The sequence below is a fragment of the Macaca nemestrina genome, chromosome 4 (genome assembly GCF_043159975.1).
Source record: "Macaca nemestrina isolate mMacNem1 chromosome 4, mMacNem.hap1, whole genome shotgun sequence".
In the NCBI taxonomy this organism is placed as follows: domain Eukaryota; kingdom Metazoa; phylum Chordata; class Mammalia; order Primates; family Cercopithecidae; genus Macaca; species Macaca nemestrina.
The window spans coordinates 42,448,048-42,469,312 of record NC_092128.1 but is presented as its reverse complement, the minus strand read 5'-3'; the positions used below and the strand labels follow the sequence as shown (position 1 = coordinate 42,469,312).

The 21,265-nt window shown below is 40.3% G+C and overlaps 1 protein-coding gene across 1 annotated transcript in view; it reads left to right on the top strand.

Annotated features, from left to right (window-relative positions):
• Positions 1 to 227: 227 nt before the first annotated feature.
• Positions 228 to 21,265, top strand: part of LOC105475615 (capping actin protein of muscle Z-line subunit alpha 2) — a 61,577-nt gene continuing 40,539 nt past the window's right edge. Inside the window, exon 1 of the mRNA XM_011731040.2 lies at positions 228 to 371. Coding sequence (XP_011729342.1) covers positions 333 to 371 — 39 coding nt within the window. The 5' untranslated portion in view covers positions 228 to 332. The remainder of the gene's footprint in view (positions 372 to 21,265) is intronic.

Sequence of the window (21,265 nt, the reverse complement as noted above, 5' to 3'; positions counted from 1 at the left end):
ACGAAGGGCTCAGAATGTACTCATCGCAGACTGAGCCCATATGGTCACTGTGGGGAGAGAACGTTACACTCACGATGCTAGCAAGCCTGCTGCAGGCGGCCTTGGGAGACAACGTCCCCCGCCCGGCCACCAGGCACCCGCGCACGCGCACAGCCGCGCTCAGTCCCCGAGGGCCGGGTCGAGGGAGGCGGGGCTCTCGGGGCGCGTGCGCGGCGACCTGAGCGGCGGGCCCCTCCCTTAGCGGGGGCGCGCGGCGCTGAGGACCGCACGGAAGCGGGGAAGTCAGGTGGCCGCTGCCGCCGCCGCCGCCGCGGTTTGTCGCCAGAAGGAAGATGGCGGATCTGGAGGAGCAGTTGTCTGATGAAGAGAAGGTAAGAGTCGTGGGGGTGGCGGCGCCGGCCGTCGGGAGCCGGCTCAGCCCGGGCGGGTGGGCCCGGAGTCTGGTCGCGGGGGATGGGCATTGGCTCGCAGCTGGCGGTGCCCTCGTCTGCCCTTCTTCCCCCATCCTTGCTGCGCCGAGTGCCTGCCCCTGTCCGTCACCCGAGGCCCCGCGCGGGGGCAGGTCTTTGCCAGGCCTGCTCGCTCCGCTCCTTGTAGGGTGTGTACTCCGAAAATAGGAAGCGGGAGCCGGGCGACGGCGGGCGGGGGCGCGGGCGCGGGGGAGGGCGGCGGCTGCCCGGGACTCTCTCCTGCTATCCGGCCTTGGAGCCTGCGCCGGGGGCCGGAGACCGGGGACGCAAAGGGGTCTGCGTCCGTGCCTGGGAGCGGCCCAAGGGCAGTGCCCAGCGCGGCGGCCTGGCCTGTGAGTGTAGCGGCGGGTGAGAGGGAAGGGAAAAATCGCTTAGGAAGCAGACCTTCACTTCTCCCTTCTACTTCCCCCTCCCCAAAACAGAACGCTTCCTTTTCTGATTCTCTATGGTTTATCCCTTTTTTTTCCCTTTCCCTATGGAGGCCTCTCTCTCTCCCTCTCTCTTTCGTTTCGTGGCTCTAGCAGTAAGCTTTGCAGCTCCCATGTTCCCCGGGAGGCAGCGGAGTTGCTCACAAAAAGACGACCCCCTCCCCATAGTTGTTTTCTGCCCACGTTGTCAGCATTCTCCCCGGGGGTCGATTTGGTGTCACGTCACCTTCCTGCTAGGACTTCTTCCGAGAGGGGAAATTGTTCTACTCCTTTTACTGTATGTCAGATGCTGTGACAGCAATGGAACCAGATGAACTACTTAAGTTCTCAGATATTTAAAAGGAGCAATGGAATAATTCATTGAACTGCTGCTCTCTTAATTCGCCCCTTTCGTTTGGCTTTCGTGAACGTCCCATTCCTGAGGGTGGTGGGATAGGGGAGAACCCTGCTAATTTTGACTGTTTCTCGGAAAGGACACTGACGTTTCTCAAACTTAGAACTAACTGACAGAACATACGAGTGAGTTAGTTGTAGGGTTGGAAATGTCCACTCTTCGTTAAAGAGTGCTCCATTTTTAAATTTCAAAGCAGTACAGCCAATGGAGGAAAATACAGGTACATTTAGGTACGTTGTGGTGTTTAAGAAATCCTCGTGTAAGTCTAAGAATATTTTCATTTGGGACCCTCTGCTCTAGGTGTTTTTATATGCTGTGTTCTTGCACCGAAATAGAAGGTTCTGTCCCATTCCCAATGTGAATGGTCAGAAGTCAGCCTCATCTTTATTTTCGGAAATCTGTCTTTCTCTTGTGTTGTTTGGTGAAAGTGATAATACAACAACAAAATGGGGGCGAGCAACGTCTCCATAACCCACAGACCCAGTAGGCAGATCCCTGTATCCACAAAAGTTGCTATACAGTATTGAATGTATAATCTTGGTAAATAACCCTAAGTAGGTGACTGAAAATGTACAGGAGTGCACAAACGCATATTTAAAATTGAGTCGTGCTAAAAAGCTTAAAAAGAGATTGTCGTGTTTTTATTCTACCATTCTTAAGTGGTGATTAGTAGCTCAAGTGGCTAGAAATCTAGCTGAAGAGAGAATACTCAGTGTGGGAGTTAATAAGACCTGCCATGTGTTGTAAAGGCCTAAAATTAAAAAGTTTTTTAAAAATGAGATAACAAGATGCCTTATTATCCGGCACTCTCAGGGCACTAAGCTTCATAAAGAGGAATGAGGAGGTTCTATGTCTTAAAGCCTGCGCCGCCTAGTAGCAAAATGTTTTATGGTTAAATGAATGAAAATTCTAATTTGATTTTTGGTGTTTTTTAAGAATATTATGTAGATATTTTGCATATAAATTTCATCACTATATTTACTAATTTAAAAACTGAGAAAACTTTTAGGTTAAATTCAAGTAACCAGTTAAGTGAAATTTTAACGTTCTTGTCAATTGAGATATCTAAAGGTTGTTTTCATTTTGGGGCAGGAGGATGTGTCCAGTATGGGATCAGAAAACAGAGAGGACTTAAAAGTGATATTTTGATATTACTCTTTCTACGCCTTATTGGTAATTTTCAAAAATAAGCTGTCAAGCTGGGCACGGTGGTTTGCACCTGTAATGCCAGCTACTCTGGATGCCAAGGTATGGAGGATTGCTTGAGCCCAGGAGTTGTAGACCAGCCTGGGCAACAAAGCGAGACCTCATCTCTAAAAAAAAAATACTAAGTTTTGAATACTTTTAAGTTTTTGAGATTTCCATTCTAGATTGCAAATCTGAGGAAGGGAAGCTGTTAAGATGTATCTAGTACTGTACTTTATATATGCTTGGCTCAGTTAGATCCATTCATTACTTAATTTGTTGTTGTAAGAGGTAGTTGTTCTATTTCCATTTCACAGATGAGTAGAGTGAGGTTCAAAAGCTTTAAGTAGTTCACCCAAGGACAGTCAAGATGAAGGTCTTGTTACATTATGCTCTCTTCTTTTTTTTTTTTTTGAGACAGAGTCCCCCTCTGTTGCCCAGCCTGGAGTGCAGTGGTGCAATCTCGGCTCACTGCAACCTGTGCCTCCTGGGCTCAAGCGATTCTCCTGACTCAGCCTGCTGAGTAGCTGGGATTACAGGCACGTGCTACCATGCCCAGCTAATTTTTGTATTTTTAGTAGAGGCGGGGTTTCACTATGTTGTCCAGGCTGGTCTTGAACTCCTGACCTCAGGTGATCCACCTCCCTCGGCCTCCCAAAGTGCTGGGATTACAGGTGTGAGCCACCGTGCCCAGCTGACATTATGCTTTCTTAAACAAAATTGATAAAAACCTCTTCTGGTTTTGTCTCTTCATTTTTAATTTGTTGACAGCTTATTTTGAAAAAGGAGAAACGTTGGTTCTTCCTTTTTTCTTTTTTAGACAGGGTCTCACTCTGTCACCCAGGCTAGAGTGCAGTGGTGATCATGCCTCACTGCAACCTCAACTTCCTGGGCTCAAGCAGTCCTCTCACCTCAGTCTCCCCAAGTAGCTGGGAGTACATGCAGGCGTGCCACCACACCCAGCTAATTTAAAAAAAATTTTTTATAGAGACAAGGTCTCACGATGTTGTCCAGGCTGATCTCAAACTCCGGCTCAAGCAGTCCTCCCACTTGGGCCTCCTAAAGTGCTGGCATTACAGGCATGAGCCATGATTCCTGGCCCTTTTTTAAAAAGTAATACCAAACAAGTAGTGTTAAGTTCTAAATTTTTGTCTTGATCATTTTAGAATAAAGCTTATTATTAACACATTTAAATGTGTTATGCTACTGGTAGGAAGCATTTTAGAAATTAATCTAGAATAATAGTTTTGTTTTTTAAAGTCATACACAATTGCTTTTTGAGGCTATCACTATGAAATTTAATAACCTTTTCTCCTTTGGCCACTGGGTGAATGGGAAATAAATTTAGCTGAAGACCACAATGAAGTTCTTTAAAGCTCTTAACTTGTATAGTGTGTTCCATAGACTTTTTTACATAGTTACAGAAACCCTAGACCCAAAACAGTTCATTTTCATTCCTGGGTCAGCTGTATTGTACAGTAAAGCATTTTTGTGAATTTGAAATTATATGAAATAGTTGTGTAAGACTCAATTGAAAAGACCCATTCCGAAACCTCTCTCTGGATGAGAGATTCAAGTTCCAGAAGGAATACACTTAGTTACTGATGGGAAAGGATCTTTTTTCTTCCTGTAACCCTTTACTTCAGTGATTACAATAATCTATCCCATAGCTTCAACTTTTACATCTTTGCAGATGTCTCCCAGGTACATAGCTGTAGCACTAACTTCTTTCCAGATTACTGGTCAGATTTTTATCTGCTAGTCATGTTCACTGGAGATGGTTAATTAGGTACGTACAAATGGAGCTTGCCTAGAAGTAAATGTATGAACTCCCTTCTTCTTTCCTCTCACACAAAGGGGGATATAATCTATCTCTCTTGATAATTTTTCTCTTTATATCTTTATTCCCATTATTCCAGTCATCCTGGTTTTTAATTTCAGCTTTATTCTAACTTTTTTTGGCCCCGTACCTTACAATCAACTGGTAAAAGTTGTCACTTCCATCATCAAAATGTATTATACAAATAACTTATTTCTTGCTTGAAAAGTCAATTCATTTATATTAATACTTGGTTTATTATCTCTTCATTGACCTGATTATTAAATAATGTTTGGTAACAAAATTTCACTGTACAAACAGAATGCAACTTGATTATACTTGTTCTGTGCCAACAGTTAAGAAGTAAAGTCAAGAAAAATGTATCATATCCATTCTTTCCCTTCTGTTGTATTTGCCACTGTTAGGCTTTTACTATAAAGTTTCTAGACTAATTCCTCCTGTTTCCTGTATCTAAGCCATGCTTTATTGTGTCATTTATCTACTCTCAAAATTTTAGTGCCTGGATCCTCCATTGCCTTTACAAGGAAGTCCAGCTCTTAAAAAATGGTATTCATGGCCTTGTATTCCGTTTTAACCTAAATAGTTCTGACATTTTCAATATATATTGTTACTTAATCGTGCTGTGAATTTAGAGAGACTTCAGAGAACTGCATACTAGTTCATTTCTCTCTCTCTCTCTCTTTTTTTTTTTTTTTTTGAGACAGATTCTCATTCTGTCACCCAGGCTGGAGTGCAGTGGCACAATCTCAGCTCACTGCAACCTCCGTCTCCCAGGCCCAAGCAATTCTCCTGTCCTCCTGTCTTAGCCTCCTGAGTAGCTGGGACTACAGGCACATGCCTGTGTGCCTGGCTAATTTTTGTGTTTTTAGTAGAGATGGGGTTTCACCATGTTGCCCAGGCTGGTCTGGAACTCCTGAGCTCAGGTGATCTGCCTGCCTTGGCCTCCTAAAGTGCTGGGATTACAGGCGTAGGCATGAGCCATCACTCCCAGCCACTGGTCCATTTCCAGCACCTCAGATAAATTATTTAATCTTAACTTCAGTTTGCTCTGAAACGTTAGAATGTGGTAGTAAGTTACCTTCTTCATTAAGTTGTTGTAAGTCTATTGGGCTTGGCATGTAGTAAGCACACAATAAATTGTAGTTATTTTTCTCTGCTCATGACTTTTCATCTACTTTGAGTATTGGCACTGCTCCCAGGTCTGTCCCCTTTTTTGAAACATGAAAATCTCAGTCATCCCTTAAGATTTAGCTTAGATTACACAGCTTTTTTAGCCTCTCATCTGAACTCTACAAGAGATCGTTAGTATTAAATACAATTTTGCATAATAGTTATTTGCTTACTTTTTTTCCCTTTTCCATTGGAATTCCTAAGTGCAGAATAATGTCATCTTTAGCATCTCTCATTACTCTACATGTGCTGAATAGCATGGCTCTATCTGTAGTTTGTATACTTCTCCCTTAGTGACTGGCTTCAGAAATTTTGTGTATGTAAAAACAATAGAAGCTGCCATTGTATTTCATAATATTAATGTAAAATTAGAAATGCTCTTATTGGCTGGGCGCTGTGGCTCACACCTATACCCCCAGCACTTTGGAAGGCTGAGGCGGGTGGATCACCTGAGGTCAGGAGTTTGAGACCAGCCTGACCAACATGGTGAAACCCTGTCTCTACTAAAAATACAAAAAATTAGCTGGGCATGGTGTTGTGCACCTGTAGTTCAAGCTACTCAGGAGGCTGAGGCAGGAGAATCACTTGAACCAGGGAGGCGGAGGTTGCAGTGAGCGGTGATCGCACCACTGCATTCCAGCCTGGGCAATAGAGCAAGACTCCATCTCAAAAAATATTTAAAAAAAAAAAAAGTTCTTATTAATGAGAAAGTAAACTCAAGCAGAAAGCTATTAATGTAGACAATATTCGTTTCTAATTCCATTCTATAGATAAATTATGTTATTTCACCAATAAAATACAAAAATTTCTGTTGCAGACAAGAACTTGACAGCAGCTATAACATTAGTGGAGTTTTTCAGACTTTACACATTAAAGTAAATTTGTAGTAAATTTTCAGTGCATTTGGGAGCCATTTTTGCATGAGTAGTTGGATAGAATAATTGCACGTTAGTGTGAGAATACAGATATGAAAACACTTAGAGAATTTAAAATATTTTTAAGGTTGAAAAGCATAATGGCTAAACTTGACCTGTGGTTCCAAGCTATGACCTAAAAGCCTAATCAGTCACCTGAAGCAAAAATTTGTTAAAGTTATTATAGCACTAATTTGTAATAAGAGATTCATGCATATCAAAGAAAATGGGGTCTTTGTCTTCTGAAAACCACTCTTCTAACAGGTTCCATAAACATACCGATGGCTGTTGTCAAAAAAGGAGTATTTCATAAATTTTATTTTGAGAATTAAGTATAGTTTTTACATTTTTGCTCTTATGACATATTTACATGTCTCACTATGCATCTAATGGCTGAGAACTTTTCTTATGCATTCTAATTCACAGTGTTTCTACTGAAAATGACTTTTGAAATTGTTTACCTCCATCTTCATTCATTTACCAAATATACCATATTTCGCTGATTTCAGTACTGATACTTTTTTAGATTTTAAGATCTCTGAAATCAGGCTGCATTGTTCAATCAATGGCTTGTAATATTTCATTGGTAGCATTTTTCCTTTTTTAGTGGTACATAAAGTTAGGCATCTTATATTGATTGTGAATCAGGATAGGCAAGGATATAGTTGAGTAACAAACGTCCTAAAATCTCAGCACAAGAGTGTTGAATGTGGGAGCTTTGTACTGCATCTCATTCATTCGATGTACATCTAGTGTGGGTCAACAGAGAGCCCTGCTCAGGGAAGTAATTTAGCTTTCCAGTTGGTTAGAGAGCTTCCATCTAAACTTTTTTCTCAGTCACTGCAGAGGTGGGAAGGAAATGGAATGAATTGCACACTTTTTTTTTTTTTTTTTTGAGACAGAGTCTTGCTCTGTCACCTAGGCTTGAGTGCAGTGGCACAATCTCGGCTCACTGCTACCTCCGCCTCCTGGGTTCAAGTGATTCTCCTGCCTCAGCCTTCTGAGTAGCTGGAAGGAGCTCACGTCACTTCTCCTCAGATTTCAATTAGCTAAAGCAAGTTACATGTATAAACCTAATTTCAGAAAGGTCAGGGAAGAAGAGGCGAATTGGAATATTTGTGAATAGCAATAATGACAGCATAGATTAAGTTTTAAATTCACTAAAGTGTAGTGATCACCTGGAAGGTGGATACAATGCAATGCAAAACTGTAGATTCAAAGGTGAATTGGACATATATAAGATACATACTAAATTGGGTCTAAAAATTTAGAAGATAGAAAAACTACTTCTGCTTAGGGGCATGGTAAACATCAGTTGGGGTCAAACTCATACCAGAGAGCACAACATAGGGAAAAATAACAGGAAAGTGGGAATGAGCAGGCAGTGAGTTTTGTGTGAAAAGAATTCAGTTAAATAGTTGAGTGTCTACTCTATCTTCGGTACTTTTAGAATAAGAGATGCAAAGGTGAATTGTGCTGTTTAACAGCTCACTGTCAGGGTTTTTCCACCTCAGCACTGTTGACAGTTTGGGCCAGATATTGTTGGGCGAGTAGACGTCCTGTGCATTGTAGGATGTTTAGCAACATCCTTGGCCCATGTGATATGCCACTACCACCACCAAGGCTTACCAATCCAAAATGTCTCCTGGTGGACAAATTCACCCCTGGTTGAGACCCATGGGTCTAGATAGATTAGAGCTAGTAAGAACAGTTGAGAACCTGGCTTAAGTGGACTTTAGGACCTGGTTTAAAGTCATCCCACAGGAAATGGAGGCAAAAAAGATTGCTAATAGATTTTAGAGTTGGAATCAACAAGACTTGGTAAATGAATATAGGGGAAAGGCATGAGTCAGATAAAACTGTTAACATTGAAGTCTGGATGACTGGGAATTGGTACCACTAGTAACAACTGGAGAACACGGGAAAGAGGATACCCAGCTGGGAGAAATAATGGTGAATTTAGTTTTGGTTGTACTGAGTTTGAAATGCTAGTTTGTTTATGTGAAAATGCCTAGCAGATACGGGAGACAGAGAAACAGCTTGGAAAAGAGGTCACCTCCAGAGATTATATAGAGATTTGAGAATCCTTTTTGTGGGTTAAAGCGAGATGGGATAAGCCCTTTAGGACAAAAAGCTTAGACTTAGGAAAGAGGAGAGGGCAGGAAGCATATACTTAATACTTTGATTTGAGGAATAAGAAGTGGAGAGAGACCTAAAGGGGAGGAGAAACCCTTGAAGTCGAAGTGTTACCTATTGATAGCTAGCTAGCACAGAGTAGGTGCTCAGGTCACAGAATGTGAAGAGAATTTCAAGAAGGAGCAGTTGCAGAGATTAGGGGTATGAGATTGAAAAAAGCCTTTGGATTTAAGAGAAAGGAATGAGAAACAAATTACACCTACTTTATGCCCGGCACTTTAACATGTATTCTCTCTATTAATTGTCAGAATAACCTTGTTATTATCTTCATTGTACAGACAGGAAACTGGTGCAGTTAAGGCTATTTAAGTGGTGGACTAGGGATTAGTGGCCTTCAAGAGAATAATTTTACTAGTGTTTGGAGCAAGGAGTGGAGAAACATAAGCCAGATAACTGGAGTCTGTAATAAAAAGTATGTATTTTCCCTTTTCCAGAAATGGCCTTTCAGTCTTGTTTGCATTCTAAACTACTCATCTTTGGATAACCAGACTCAAGGTCTTTCTCCTCTTCTTTTGTATCCTGACCTATCTCTGCTCCCTTAGCAATGTGTACTTATCTTTGTTATAGCATTTACCAATTTTAATAGATTTACCCACTGTCCTTATTTCCTGTGTTCTTCAGAGCCGGGCCTTATGTCTTCATCATCTTGGTAATTCCAGTAGAGTGCCTAGCATGTATTAAATCAGTGATTTTCAACTCTGGCTGCACATTAGAATCAACTGGAGAGTTTATAAACAAAATGAACGCACAGGCTCCTCTTGTGGGTGAGGCCTGGAGTATCCGTAATTCCTTTTTTTTTTTTTTTTTTTGTTTATTTTGTTGTTGTTGTTTTAAAGCTTCCGAGGTGATCTGAATGTGCAACTAGGGTTAAGTTTCACTGTATCACTGTATTAGGGGCTCAATAAATGTCGACTAAAGGATGAGTGGAGACAGTAAGTATAAATTATTCTTAAAAAAATTAGTAGTGAAACAAAAGAGAAAAATATGTATTACTACTTTGTTTTTTCCTGCTATTTCATTTTAAGAATACTTTTTTTGTAAGAGAACATTCTAGGGTGTACAAGGGAAATGATTCAGAAGGGAAAAGGAAATTGAAAACGTAAGATAAAGAATAGTTTACATAACTTATTCTCTTTTAGTTGATGATAATGCCTACTTTGGATTCATGGGTTTCTTCATATTTTAAATAAATGGTAAAAACATATTTAAAGAAGAATCAATGTTGAGTTCTGTAGATGACCCAGTTTTAGGTTAAGTGCTGTGGGCCCTGTTTTTAATTACCAATCAAAATGATAATTATAAAGGAAAAAAAATTTTGAGGAAAACTTACTAAAACAAATTACCACTCTTAAGTTTACCTGTATTAAAATAAATTCACCTGAAACACAGACATGCAATAGTGATCACTTGGTCATAAACTATTTAAATGTCATAGAGTTCAAAAAAGTAGGTTTTGTCTCCTTTTTTACCTCTAATTCTCAAAAGACAGCCATTTTTTAGAGAGTTGTGGAAAACAACCTCAAATAATTCTTTTAGTTGAAGTGGAAAAGTGCATAATAGCTCCTTTAATTTTACTACCAGTGTCTAAAGTAGTGACCGTTTTTGGTGTTTCATTTTCTTGAGAATCAAGTAAAACCTATAATTCATTTCACAAGGAGACTAGACTAGACAAATTTTACATCTAAAGGCCCTTATAGGACATGGGTGCGGTATCTGGTCACCCTTCAGAATCACCTGGAGAGATTTTCTAAAACATAGATTTCTAGGTTCCCATTCTCTGGAAGTAGATTCACTGGGTCTAGAATAGAGGGTAGGAATCTGTATTTTTTCCAAGCTTTCCAGGTGAGTCTGACCGCCATTCATATCTGAAAAATTCCTACCGTACTATCTCCTTCCGTGATCATGGCGGCCCATACCATGTGGAAATTATAGGGGCTGTAGGTAGGATTCTCTAATAAAATACTGATGCGTCAGTAAATTTGAATTTAAGCTAAACAGTGAGTCATTTTTAGTACAGATATTTCCCATAGTAGTGTACCTTTGGACTGCAGGAGAGTGCAGGGTCCTTTGCCTCTAAATTTAATGCCTCTAGATGGCTGTTTTGGGGCTTTTTTGTTGTTGTTGGGTTTTTTTGTTTTTCGTTTTTTGTTTTGGTGCTGTGTATTTGTGTACATGTATGTCTGTGTGCTCCCATGCACATACATTGTCTGCTTTTTATACTTTCATCTTTATTTTTTCAGTTGCTTAAGGTTTAAAAACATTTTTTAAAATTTTTATCAGTTTACCATTTTTATAGCTGCTTTGGTGAGGACTCCATTTCTTGTTAAGGAATTGTTTTCTTCAGACAGTTTTTAAATCTCCTGGAACTCAAGTTTTACCTTAGTGTTTGAAAACATGTTGCCAAATGTTCAGCAAAGGCAGCAGAACGATCTGGAGAATTCATGGACATAGGCAGGTGAAGTAACTTTAATTTTGCCATCAATTTCTGTAAATTGTGGTAATGAATGACAACCCACGGTAAACTCTTGTGTTGTACCCTCATGTTCTAGGTGGTAATTATAAAACTGAGGTAGCACTACCAATTGCTTATGACTTCCAATAATAAACACATCTTGAAGGGCCATCATAGGCTGAGGGAACCCAGTCACTTCCCCTGTGGCACTTCACCATGGAGCTTGTCTTTGCTTGAGAAAGGTACATTCTGTACCATTAATGCAAAGAGTGACACAGTCAAGGATTGCAAGGCAGAAAGATACATGTGAAGCTTGTGTTCATCCAGCCCTCCTTCCCTTTGTTCTCTTTCCCTGATAAGTTTTTCAGCAGTGTAGGTGTAAGATTGTACATTTCCAAATTCCATATTCCAAGTATTATAGGCCATTAGAAGTACTAGATGTTTTTGCACTCACTGCTTTTTCTGAGGTGTCACTCAAGGCCAAAGGCAACAATTCAAAAACCTGCTGATACTTGCCTGGTTCATCAGGGTATCCCGTAATGATACCAAGGCTTTTGATCACAGCTTCTCATACCAAATATGCCTTACCTTCCATTTAAGGAGGACTAGGGTGTGAGGAACTTCCTGAGGAAAGTAAGGCACCACTACTCCATAGGATTTAGCTACAAGTAGTGTCCTTTCTGGGTCTTTGTGACTCACCTCTTCCCATCACTGTGGTAAATGTTCGGCTTCTGCATGTGTTGGCCCGACATGATGTGTGAATGTCATAACACCAGTTAGTATCACTTGCCTTGGCTCTTTATCTGGCCTCTTGATCATACTAGAAAGAACGTGGAGAAGCTGATTTTTCTTTTTAGATTCAAGATGTCGGCATGTTGTATACAATCTGAGGGCATCAACGTCTCTGTCTTTGCCAGCAGCACGTCAAGTACGATGTATGACAAGCAGTGTCCAAGCATCAGCACAAGGCGTTTTTCACTGCAGTCAGAGACACTTCTGATCCTAAGCGACATCTGCTGACACTTGACAAAAAGAAAGTAGTGCATGGTGGAAAGCAGAAGACAGTTTACTGTGGGGTTTATCAAAATGAACTGTGCTTTTACTTGATGGAGAAAATAGCATTCTTTCCTTTCTCTCCTAAGAGAAGGGACTGGGGAATTCTCTCTAAGAATAGTAGAATCAGGCTGGGCACGGTGGCTCATGCCTGTAATCCCAGCACTTTGGGAGGCCGAGGTGGGTGGATCACTTGAGGTCAGGAGTTCGAGATCATCCTAGCCACCATGGAGAAACCCTGTCTCTACTAAAAATACAAAAATTAGCCGGTTATGGTGGTGCTCACCTGTAATCCCAGCTACTCAGGAGCTGAGGTGGGAGAATCACTTGAGCCCAGGAGGTGGAGGTTGCAGTAAGCAGGGATGGTGCCAGTATACTCCAGCCTGGGCAATAGAGCAAGACGCCGTTCCAAAAAAAAAAAAAAAAAAAAAAAAGTGGAATCAACAACAACTGGTTTTGAAAGATGAATATCCTTCTTTTTTTTTTTTTTTTTCCCTTGCCTGAACTGTTTACGACTGAATTCTGTTCACTTTCTTCAGTCTTGTAGGGATTCCAAAGAAGGTTGAATGGAATCATAAACTACCAAATGGCAAAGTGTTCATTTTTGAAGATGGCAATTTTAGGTCTTCTAATTTGCTCCATCAAAGACCATTTGTCACTATGTAATAAATTAATTTTATCTTCCCAATTTGTATACTAACAAGGAGTTCTCTCCAGGTTGAAGAGTAGAACGAGTGAAAGAAGATTGCCTAAAACTGATGTAAGAGCTTCTAATTCATTTTCTTTTACTCCGCTAGCAGTATCCACAAAATCTTTCCCAGTTACTTGATCACTTCCAAAGTCTCAGTAGATTTGCAGTAAATTGGAGGGATTTTTTTTGTTTTTTGTTTTTGAGACAGGGTCTTGCTCTGTCATCCAGGCTGGAGTGTAGTGGCACAATCACAGCTCACCGTATCCTTGACCTCCCAGGTTCAAGTGATTCTCCTATCTCAGGCTCCCAAGTTGCTCCCATGGTGCTCACCACCGTGCCTGGCTAATTTTTTATTTATTTTTTTCTCATTTTTTGTAGAGACAGGATCTTACCATGTTGACCAGGATGGCCTCAAGTGATCCTCCCATCCCAGCCTCCCAAAGTGTATAACTCAAAGTTCTGATCATTGTTTTCATCTGAGGTGTTTATTGATGTAAACTTGCATTCTTCAATAAAAATTCAGTTGCTTAGAAGTTTAAAGCACTCAAGAGGTTTGACTGGCTCCTGCATTTCAGGGCTCAGTTTGTAATGTTTTCGTTCCTCAGAAGGAACTTTGTTTTCTGCTGCCTTTGTCAGTTTGGCTCGGATCTTCCTTTGTTAAAATGTTGTTGTGTGTCAACCACTTCTCTCCTCCCTTCACATCCATTGGCTGATAGGAAACTAAATAACCACACTTGTAAATTTATGTCTGAAAAAAAATTAATATGATTTGTGGAGAATCTTGTGTTCTCTTCTAATGTTTAGACTATATGTCACCTTATTTGCTTGCTTAAAACATGTTTTTAAGTATCTGAATTCCTTGCTTCCTGTGTGCCTTGGTATGTCCCCAATTACATATCTTAAATTCAGGCTTCACTGGTAAGTGAGATCTTGTTTTAATGGCCTCCTCTTCACTCCATTGCTGGAGGGGTTCTTGCCCTGGAATTGGGGGGTTGACAGAACATACAAAACCTGACACTGGACAGATGAGATTGACAGCAGTTTATTAATCACGAATACTCAGCAGCCCAGGAGAGAGGAGACAGCACACCATGCAGGCCCGCATGGGAGTTGTGCTTGGTTGGGAACAGAGTGAAGAACAGTCAGGCTGTAGGAGACAGACTTTTAGTAAGTATCAAGAGGGTGGAGTGATCCCTGGTTCTCAGGGCATGATCCATTCATTGTTTGATAATTCCAAGGGCTGGCAGGGACCCGAAGCTTGCTACTCAGGGATAAGAAGGAACTGTGTCTGTTCCCTGTGATAAAAGATTGTTTGTCTAGGGGACCTTGTCTGTGGGAGCAGAGTGAAGAGAACTTGCAGTTAGGCCATTCAAGGTTCTCCCTGTTTTCCCAAAGTGTCAAGGCACACGTAATATTGAGCCTTAATTTTAGGCCTTAAACCACAAGTCTTAATGGTACTAGCTAGTTATCAAAGGTATTTGCTAATGATTGCTGTACTAAATAATGTACCAAGAAGTTTTTAATCGTATAATTTGATCTTAGAGTTTTCCTTTCTGTATGACCTTTTCTTCTGATGCTTTGCAAAGTTTAAGATATTCTGCTGCTGTGTGCAGCTTCACTACAGTAAATAAAAGATGGCCAAATCGTGTATATGAAGTTATATGGTGACAGGAAAGACAAAAGTTCTTGTTTGAGAGACCTAATGGAGTGATAAGGCTCCAGTTCTGTGTATATGTGGGATGACAAAGAATGGATAGGTTGTAGGAGCTAGAAAGTGGCAGAAAGATTACAAAGGTAATAGCTATTATTTGAGTGCTTACTCTGTGCCAAGCACTTTTCTAAGTGTATTATCTCATTTACTGCTAGTGAGGAAACTGAATTTAGTTTGCTTAAGGTCATGCAAGTAGTAAGCAGTGGAGCTGTAGTCTGAATCCCTGCTTAATGTTATTTAAGAGCTTATGCTGTTAACAGTTAATATTTTACAGCCTTAGAAGAACCTTATATATCATGCTAAAGACTTTGAACTTAATCTTGTTGGCATTGGGGAACCATTGAGTGATCTTGACAGGGAGGAAACATCAGAATTTACATTGAAAAATACCAGTCTGGTGGCAAGGTGGAAAATGAATTTTGGAGAAAGATGAGGCCAGAGGCAGGACAGCTTTATAACAATCCAGGAACAAAGTGCCTGGGTCCGAATAAAATGGAATGGAATCAAATAAAAGGGGAATGGACTTGAGACAGATACTTACTGATCATGTGACTGACTGTAGGAGAGAAGTGTGGAATGATTTCTAAGTAGTGGCAATAATTTTATCAGGAACAGAAGGCAATACATTTGAATGAGAAGAGAAGTTCAAGGTATCTTTGAGGCATTTTGATGGAGATCTCTAATAGATAAATTATAGTTAGAAAAAGGATAAGATCTTTATCTTGAGTGAGGTTACGATAGGTGTGTAGATTTGAGAGTTACTGTGTGGTGATGATGGAAGCAATGGAAATGGATTACCTAGAGATTTATTTTGTAACTCACAAAGAATCGTCATAGAAGACTTTATGCTGTATTGGGAGGCGGCTATGTAAAAAGCTGAGGACTTCATCCAGAGACTTCATTCAGAACTTAATTCTGGATTTCTGTTTTCTCTTTCATAAATTAAGGGTAATATCAGCTATATCAGAATAATCATAGATAATATTGTATTTTATTAGGGCCTGAGGTATAAGAGTTGAGAAATAATGATGCATGTGATCTCCCTTAGTTTTTACCTTTGAAAACTGAGGTTTGCAGAAGTTAAAATAAAAACAAAATCTTGGCTACAGATCATTTGCCTTTACTTACGTAAAGCCCCACATCTTAACTGCACATTGCCACCATCTTTCTCTCCTGTGTTGCTATTACTGGTGTTTGAGGTGAGCAGGGTCAAGTGGAGGGGGAAGGGTGACATCCCAGATAAGAAGAAATGATGTTGATGTATGGCAAGTGAACGCACTGCAGACAGCACAGTAATACATAGGCATAAGCCACCCTTGAACACTGTAGGGCACAAAGAAACTAAGATATAATCACTTGAAAATGTCTGTACTCCAGGTCTACATTTAAGAATATTGGCCAGGCGCGGTGGCTCACACCTGTAATCCCAACACTTTGGGAGGCTGAGGCTGGTGGATCATGAGGTCAGGAGTTTGAGACCAGCCTGACCAACATGGTGAAACCCCATCTCTGCTAAAAATACAAAAATTAGCCGGGCGTGTGGCATGCGCCTGTAATCCCGGCTACTCAGGAGGCTGAGGCAGGAGAATCACTTGAACCCAGGAGGCAGAGGTTGCAGTGAGCAGAGATCGTGCCACTGCTCTCCAGCCTGGCGACAGAGTGAAACTCCATCTCAAACAAAAAAAAAAGAAAGAAAATACTGGGACTATGCTAATGCAGACATACTTCTTATCTACTGCTATTGCTGCTAATAATAATAGCTAATATTATTTATTCACCCAAGGTCACATAGCTAATGACTAGTAGAGATTAGAAATCCAGCCTGGTCAGTCTGGCTCCAGAGACCATACTATAAACCATTACACTAAACTGTCTCTTTTTATTGGGATAAGTTTTTGTGATTTCTGAATGTAAATTATTGAAAATTAACAATCTATCTACAGTAGCAGTCTCCAGCCTTTTTGGCACCGGGGGTCCCGTTTCATGGAAGACAGTTTTTCCACAGGGGCTAGTGAGGTGGGGATGGATGGATGGGGGAATGTTTCGGGATGAAACTCTTCCACCTCAGATCATCAGGCATTAATTAGATTCTCATAAGGAGCACACAAACTAGATCCCTCGCATACACAGTTCATACTAAGGTGTGCGTTCCTATGAGAATCTCATGCTGCCGCTGATCTGACAGGAAGCAGAGTGCAGGTGGTAATGCTTGCTTGCCCACTGCACCTCCTGCTGTGTGACCCCGTTCCTAACAGGCCCCAGACTGGGACCTGTCTGTGGCCTGGGGGTTGGGGACCCCAATCTACAGAATTGCATTAGTGGTAACTCTCAAAATGTTCATTTCATTGAAAGACTACATTCCCTGACCATTTTGAATAAATGGGAATTTATTTGTGCTTATAGATTTATTCAGCCTGTAATCAGTAACTACTGATTACAGAGTATGGGGCAGAGGAAACAGATTCTGCCTTGGAGGGAGGTTAAATGTTTATTTATTCAGCTAATATTTGAGGGTCTGCTATTTGCCAGGTACCATTTTAAGCACTCAGATATGGCAGTATATAGGCAGTTTCTCCCGCTCTGATTTTTTTTTTTTTTTTCCTTCCCAGACTAAATCAGTGCTAAACTTTGAGGATTTTGAAAGCAGAGGGCCTGGAAAGTTGGCCAATTTTTTTAAAGTAAATTAAGGTAAATACGTTTAACCATAGATGACATATCAAAAAAGTACTCATTTATCTTGCTTTATTATAAAGTCTAAACTAGAGCAGTTTATTCTTGAGTTTCCAAAATCATGAGTTGGTTCAAATAATTGTAAACAAACAACAGTAGATATGATTACATTTTGATTAATCAGAACTCAAGTAATTAGAATCCTCTATTTAATCCAAAATTATTTAACTTGATTTTAAGGGGATGATGGCTCACTGTGAACTGCAGCAATGCCTACTAGAATTTTTTTTTTTTTTTGAGAGGGAGTCTCACTATGTTGCCCAGGCTGGAGTGCAACAGCACGATCTCAGCTCACTGCAGCCTCTGCCTCCCGGGTTCAAGCAGGTCTCCTGCCTCAGCCTCCTGAGTAGCTGGGATTACAGGCACCTGCCACCGTGCCCAGCTAATTTTTGTATTTTAGTAGAGATGGGGTTTCACCATGTTGGCCAGGCTGGTCTTGAACTCCTGACCTCAGGTGATCCACTTGCCTCGGCCTCCCAAAGTGCTGGGATTATAGGCGTGAGCCACTGTACCCTGCCTTTTTTTTTTTTTTTTTTTTTTTTTTTTTTGAGACAGTCTTGCTCCATCGCCCAGGCTGGAGTGCAGTGTGATCTCGGCTCACTGGATCCTCCCAGGTTCAAGTGATTCTCCTGCCTCAGCCTCACGAGTAGCTGGGATTACAGGTGCCCAGTACCACACCTGGCCAATTTTTGTATTTTCAGTAGAGACAGGGTTTCTCCCTGTTGACCAGGCTGGTCTTCAACCCTTGAATTCAGGCGATCTGCCCACCTTGGCCTCCCAGAGTGCTGGAATTACAGGCGTGAGCCACCACACTGGCCATGGAAAGTCTTTAAAGTCAGTTGGTGAGGAGGATTAGAAAATTAAATTGCTTTCACATTACTTACATTGATATTTTTGTAGTGTTAACCAAAGCCTCTATTAAACTCTAGAATAGCATCATTTCTTGCTGCCTGCTAATATTATTGAATATTTAGGACTTTCTTGAGGGAGTCACATTCTTACAATTACTACTTGAATGATGACTGCTAACTTCTTTGGATACTTATCAGAAGGGTTGTTGGAATTTACTAAACTATAAGATGTGTTTTTTTAATATCTCTGATAAAGAAATAATTTATATTGTTTAAATAGGACTAAATATGTAAGATCTTTTTTTTTTTTTTTTTTTTTTGGTCCAGTGAGGAAAAGAAATATACTTTAGCAAATAGTACTAGAATGTTTTATTTATCCATATAACAGTGTAATAAAAAAGAAATAGAGCCCCATCACACGTAAGACACAAAAATCAATCCTGGGCAGATTGAAGGACTAAGTACAAAGAGCTGAACTTTAAAGTTAGAAAAAATATAGGAGAAACCACCCAGCCTCAGAGTAGAGAAGGAATTTTTTCCCCCAGTCTTTAAATACTTGACTGTATTAAGGGCATTCTCTTACAAAACTACAGTACAATTATCTGGCCGGACGCGGTGGCTCACGCCTGTAATCCCAACACTTTGGGAGGCCGAGGTGGGCACATCACGAGGTCAGGAGATCGACACTATCCTGGCTAACATGGTGAAACCCAGTCTCTACTAAAAATACAAAAAATTAGATGAGCGTGGTGGCGGGCGCCTGTAGTCCCAGCTACTCCGGAGGCTGAGGCAGGAGAATGGCATGAACCCAGGAGGCAGAGCTTGCAGTGAGCTGAGCTCATACCACTGCACTCCAGCCTGGGCGACAGAGCGAGACTCCGTCTCAAAAAAAAAAAAAACAGATTACATCACTAATGCACCTTCCCCTCCACCCCCCGGGTTCAGGATCTAAACCAGAATCACACTGAATTTTGTTGTAATGTCTCTGGTCTTGCTTAATTTGGAACAGTTTCTCAGCATTGTTTATTTTTCATGACACTAAGTCTTTTGAAGAGTACAGACTTGTTATTTTGTAGACCGTCCCTCAAGTTTAGTTTATTTGTTTCCTGATAATTAGATTCAGCTTGTGAATTTTTAGCAAGAGTGTCACAGAAGTGGTGTGTTCTCAGTATGTACTCTCAGGGAGCACACGATGTCAGTTTTTCCGTTTTTCTTATTACTGTTGATAACTTTGGTCATTTGATAAAGGTGGTGTATGGCAGATTTCCTCAGTGTAAAATTACTATTCTTTAGTAATTAAGTGTCACCTGGAAAGATACTTACAAACCATGTAAATATCCTGTTGTTTTATTCTTCTGCCCACCAACTTTAGCCTTCCTTGATGATTTTTGCTTGCAAGAATTACTGTGGTGGTCACCCAACGTGATTTTCTAATTCAGTCACTCCTTTTACATTTATTAATTGGAATTCTATGATGAAGGGCTTTTCATTTTCCCCCATTCGTTAGTTTATTTCTTTATGCCCGTATGGACTCATAGATTCTTGTTTTATTCTGTGGGTTACCATTTGTTACTAACATTATTATGTAATGGGTTGCTTGAAGAATTATTATTATTTTTTTTTACAAAATAAACCCATAAGAAAAACAAAATACAAAAAAATAATGTTTGACAGTATTACTTTTATATTGTCTCAGACAGTTGATGGTCAGGAATTGTTTTTTTTTCCTCAGGGCTCACATGTATTTTGGATATTTTTTGAACACACCACTTTTATCTTCTGTATAGGTAGCTTTATAGTGACTAGTGATGTGTGCTCTTCTACAAGAAATGCAGTAGAATGGAACATTTTTTTATGTTATATTTGTTACCTATGTGTATATTTTATACCACATAATGTTTGGAATCAAAAGAAAGAAAAAAATATAATTTCAGGATTTAACTCAGGTTATACTTGAAGCTCTATAGGTTAACTTTTCAAAACTAGTCTATACTTCTTGATGTGATTGTTGTGAGGTATGCCTATCTGCTGCCAGGGACTTTATCATGGAGGAATACGGTTAATTTCCCACCTGTAGCCCCTGGTCCCCAACAAAACTATGCCCCCAAAATCCTCAATTAGATTAGAAATGCAATAAAAGTAATAACTCTTTCATGATTTTGACTCCAGTTTGTCCAGAATTGACTTTGAAGAATAACATGTGGAGGAAGATGGTGGATAAGGAAAAAAAAGATTTAGCAGTGGGCTTAGAAATGTATCTAATAATTCACTAGACTCTTTTAAAAGCTATAATTCCCAAGGGCAAATGGAATGTATTTACTTACCCTCCATGCTTGTTAAACTTAAGGAAATACGTTTGTAATTATTTTCAGAAATTCTACTCTTGGGATCTCTTTTTAACTTGTACAATTTTTTTTTTCTTTTTTGCATTTAGAAATGAGCTAGAATAAATAATTTTTAAAATTAAAATCAGCGAGGAGGAATGTTGAGTCTGTAGCAGTGGATAAAAAATACCTGGATGATTGAACGATATCTTCTTAGGAAGGCAGTCAAACTTTTGCTTTGAGAGACACACTTTCTTTTGTCTGGGGCCTGAGAAATCCAAAGGTCAGATTCTTTTTTTTTTTTTTTTTTTTTTTTTTTTTTTTTAATTTATTTATTATTATTATACTTTAAGTTGTAGGGTACATGTGCATAACGTGCAGGTTTGTTACATATGTATACTTGTGCCATGTTGCTGTGCTGCACCCATCAACTTGTCATTTACATCAGGTATAACTCCCAATGCAATCCCTTCCCCCTCCCCCCTCCCCATGACAGGCCCCTGTGTGTGATGTTCCCCCTCCTGAGTCCAAGTGATCTCATTGTTCAGTTCCCACCTATGAGTGAGAACATGCGGTGTTTGGTTTTCTGTTCTTGTGATAGATTGCTAAGAATGATGGTTTCCAGCTGCATCCATGTCCCTACAAAGGACACAAACTCATCCTTTTTGATGGCTGCATAGTATTCCATGGTGTATATGTGCCACATTTTCTTAATCCAATCTGTCACTGATGGACATTTGGGTTGATTCCAAGTCTTTGCTATTGTGAATAGTGCTGCAATAAACATACGAGTGCATGTGTCTTTATAGCAGCATAATTTATAATCCTTTGGGTATATACCCAGTAATGGGATGGC